Raw genomic sequence first — 4,277 nt, forward strand, 5'->3', positions numbered from 1 at the left:
TACTAAAGGCATACTCTTACATGTGTTGTTTTTTAATTTTTTTATGTTTGAGATACGTTTTTAGTAATCTAATGAACTACGAGATTGTAGGCACCTACTACATTAATCATCTTTTAGTTGATAATAAATATTCTGAAGCTTCTCTAGATACCTGAATATTGTCAACTAGGCACAATCCTAATCTTATCAGCATTATATTTAACTATTTACTTAAGTATGTCATGAGCGAAATGTTATCATTATGTAACTTCTACAAAATCAAAATAATACCTGCTGTTAATCATTATAACAATTTGGGAAAGATTATCTTCTGTCATCACAGTTATCGCGTTAACTTATCGGAGTTATCAAAATGCCGATAGTGGACGTAATTATTTTCATGTAGAACACGAAGTAATTTATTTTGCTGTGGTGGTCTTAATTTTTTACCATGACATGGACGAATTGCACCATTATTTTGAACAGTGATTCCACTGGAAGTTTTTATACTGGTGATATTGTGACAGGAAACATTGTATTGGAACTGAAAAAAGACCAAAAAATCCAACGTAATATTTTCTAAATATTTTGTACCTACTAATTAAAGAATGGCTAATCCTTAAAAATGTTTTTGGAAGTTATGATTACAGACTATTAAGTTTATTATTTAAATATGTACTCGCCAATATCCCCAAGCCCCTGTTTCTATATAAATACTGTCTTCAAATACAGTACTTACTCAACTCTTGTCCAGGAATACAACTTAAACAATTATTAAAGATAGATAATAAGTATGAAAGTTTGATCATGAAAACCTTCGCCTCCATAACAGTAATAGTCGATTTCGATATTTCAGGTATTGATTTCAAAGTTGTCGGAATATGCAAAGCACAATGGTCCAGATCTTCACCGACAATTCCATATATTAAAATTTACTCTGAGAAAAGAAAAGTGCTGAGTATCACTATATCAGATATATTTAAAGAAATTTTACACGGTAAGATCACCTCACTGTTTTCTTTAACAACCACCATATGGTAGCTATTTTTCCATTTTCGTAAGTATGAAAAAAGAAGGCAATGCGTGGCGAATACACACTTCAGAAAACTTATATTTGGAATAAATTTATTCTCTTCTTAATTTCAGGTAACACAATACGAGCTGGAGTTTATCAGTATCCGTTTCACTTTGCTTTACCCAGCGATTTACCGTCCACATTCGAAAGCTCAATAGCCAAAACTACGTATTATATTAAAGTCAAGAGTAAGCCCGCGTATAAACTGCGCAAAATAGTCAATTTTAATGTCTTAGGAAATATAAATTTAAATCACGTAGATGATATGTTGGTGAGTTCAGTAAATAGCTTCGAAGCTTAATTTTCAAAATAATATTAATTGATTTAAACTCATCATGTAAGCAATTTCTCCTCTACCGATACTGAATTATTATTGTAACCCCCAGATGCCATGTTTTCACGAGTTCAAAAAAGAATTTCGCAATTCTGGCACTTTTGGATTATCCATCAGAACATATCAAGCATTTGCACCAAAACAAACAGTGCCTTTTGAAGTAACGATCAATAATGAAAAAAAAGTAAGGATTTATAAAATAAATATAACATTAATACAGGTTAGTATTAAAAATAATGCCACTACATTATTGCAACGAAGCGAAATATAAATTATTTTTATTTACGTTAATATTCAATTTCAGAAAATTCGATACACAGTATCCTCGGGATATGCTGACGAAGAGAGAAAAATGTGTAAAGTTGAACATAAAAAGTTTTCACATAATATAGCGGAGATTTGTTATATTCATATGGAAATACCGCAAATAATACCATCTAGTCTAAACATAAGAGAGCCTATGATAGATATTTCATACATATTTCGAGTAAGTTATTTTCGGAAATATACTTTCGTTAGCTTTTTTAACCTACCTTTTTAATGATATTTTTGTTTGTTTTCAGATCGAAGTAATATTTCCTTTTCATTTTACGCTACAAAAAGAAATACCAGTCACTGTGTCGACCGCACCAGTCATTCACTCAGAATTTTAATAAATATTTAAAATTTAAATATAATATTTATTTTCTATCCCCAACGACACCTCCCTCTAGTAGGTACTTACATTGTTAAACAACACTTCAAAATGTTACAAAATGTTATAGGTACAGACCTACACTACCTACCCAGAAAAGCATTCTGAAAGCGATTTCAAAAATCGATTTCAGAATGCTTATCAAACACGATGCACTCGTAGGTGAACGAAAATATTATACTGCTTACTTTGTATTATTAAGTATTTACAATACAAACACATAATCTGGTTGTTTAATTGAACATTGGTATGCAAGCTAAACACTAAGGTCTACATAGACATACAAACGTAATTATAATAAGGTAGGTACCTAAATAGTGCCAGAAATCATGTTGACACTGTAGATTTTGGGTAAAATCATGGATCTGAAGTGAAAAGTACGGATTTAGATGATTGAGAAAAAGAAAAATTGATCCAAAATCATCTTTGTCTACGTAGATAGCAAATTTATTTTAAATGCTTTGTTTTAGTGCTGGCTGTTCACTAATTAAGGAACATTGTAAATAAGTACAGTAGCTCTACCATGAGTTGGCGTAGTTAAATCATCTTACTTAACTAGAGTAGTTAACGTGAGAACGCAACTACAACAGTGGGCTTAAATGTTCGTACCATGAGTTGTTTTGACGTTAACTACTCTCGTTATAGTTAAAACTATATCATTCGTAGTAAGATTTTTAATCTGTGGTTTTGCGACATAATGTCAACATTCAATCTGTAACTTGACTAAGCTTGAGTGTTGTAGTTCTATCTCCTTCTATTCACATAAGACAGACAGAGAGAAAATACGACACACGTTTCAAATTGATATGGTAGTATTAACCAACAAAAATAAGAAGTCGTCGCTTACATTATAATTTGGGACATTTTCGTGTATTTTTGATTTTGTGTTATTGCTTTTTGTTTATTGTCAGCCGGGGACAAAAGAAAACACCTCAGTTACGTTTTAGTGCTAGTGCAAGGATTCTAATTAACAACTAATTTTATTTTCATCTTTGTTTAAATAATCCTCTTTCCAGCCGCGTCCTAGGAAACTTTATGAACATGTTTGCAAAAACTGCATGGTTTAAAGCTGAAGTAACTTTTACAATGATCACCCTTGTGGCCTCTGGGGGAAAATGGTTCGCCTCCCCAACAACACGCTGATACAAATACATACATACAAATCAAAGGTAAGCTTAACAGGCTTACCTTTGATGCTAATGAAACTCTTTGAGATGATTTTAAACCCGTGTGTTGACATAATAAATCACAAAATTCTATAAACACTTCTTTGTTAGTCGATATAGTTTTTAAACTTTGTTTTACAATTATTGAGAGATTGAGGGGATTTCCACTTAATTCCCGCATACCACTTTGAAATGTCTTTGTTCACGTCGTTCATCTTTGAATGCAGCAGTTTCAAACATATCACAACCAATATTTGTTCTATCGAACATTTTTTAATGGAAAATAACTTCAATAATTTGTAAAACAATACGCTCTCACGAAGCTAAAAGTCGGTGAGTGCCGTAACTACTATAGTAATAGTTCGTTACTACAGCATCTGTCAAATTCGTAACTCATGGTACCATTATCGTACGGAATGAATGAACGACAAAGCCAATCTACATTCACTGTTGTTTAATTTAACTACACGTTACTAACTATGGCAACTCATGGTAGCAATGTTGGTACCTTAACTATCCGCTAGAGGCGCTGTTCGAGTTTTCATACATTTTTTTAACTACAGTGTCTGCGGGAGACTATAGTTGCCAACTCATGGTAGAGCTACAGATGGCGTTAGTACTCACAAACCATTCATACTATTTTCAGTTATTACGGCACGGACGTTGTAAAATAAATTACTTGAAAATATCATATTATAATACTAGCTGAGTAATTTAAAGCTTTAATATTTTATATTGAATCTTATTTCAAAATAATATAAGGTTACAAAACGTGCACTTTAGATATATTTTAAAGTAGCAACATTTTATATTGTGCTGCCACCTCTCGTCATTCATACGTTGCAAGAAATTGAATATTTTTATTTACTATTAATGGTATTTTCGCATAAAAGTGATAAATCTAGCTAAAATATCGTGTAATAAATATAATTACATTTATTTACACTTAATATAAAACGGTTATTAAATTTGCTGCACAAAAATTAGGAGTAAATCTTAAAAGTATTATTTTGACTACTTCCTCTTTCC

General features: G+C 31.5%; 1 protein-coding gene across 1 annotated transcript; it reads left to right on the top strand.

Moving 5' to 3' along the window:
- Window positions 1-281: 281 nt before the first annotated feature.
- On the top strand, window positions 282-2,041 carry LOC142978902 (arrestin domain-containing protein 2-like). Its single transcript, XM_076123511.1, has 6 exons — window positions 282-548; window positions 836-976; window positions 1,126-1,325; window positions 1,441-1,608; window positions 1,693-1,875; window positions 1,952-2,041. The coding sequence occupies exons 1-6, from the start codon at window positions 431-433 to the stop codon at window positions 2,039-2,041; spliced, it is 900 nt and encodes a 299-aa protein (XP_075979626.1). The 5' UTR covers window positions 282-430.
- Window positions 2,042-4,277: the final 2,236 nt, after the last annotated feature.

This window comes from Anticarsia gemmatalis, chromosome 15, assembly GCF_050436995.1.
Source record: "Anticarsia gemmatalis isolate Benzon Research Colony breed Stoneville strain chromosome 15, ilAntGemm2 primary, whole genome shotgun sequence".
Taxonomy (NCBI): domain Eukaryota; kingdom Metazoa; phylum Arthropoda; class Insecta; order Lepidoptera; family Erebidae; genus Anticarsia; species Anticarsia gemmatalis.

Excerpts from the sequence above, each read along its gene's own strand:
- LOC142978902 (XM_076123511.1), top strand. The coding sequence starts at position 431 with ATGACATGGACGAATTGCACCATTATTTTGAACAGTGATTCCACTGGA. Across the intron at positions 977-1,125 it reads ATTTAAAGAAATTTTACACG|GTAACACAATACGAGCTGGA; the intron begins GTAAGATCACCT and ends TCTTAATTTCAG. Across the intron at positions 1,326-1,440 it reads ATCACGTAGATGATATGTTG|ATGCCATGTTTTCACGAGTT; the intron begins GTGAGTTCAGTA and ends TGTAACCCCCAG.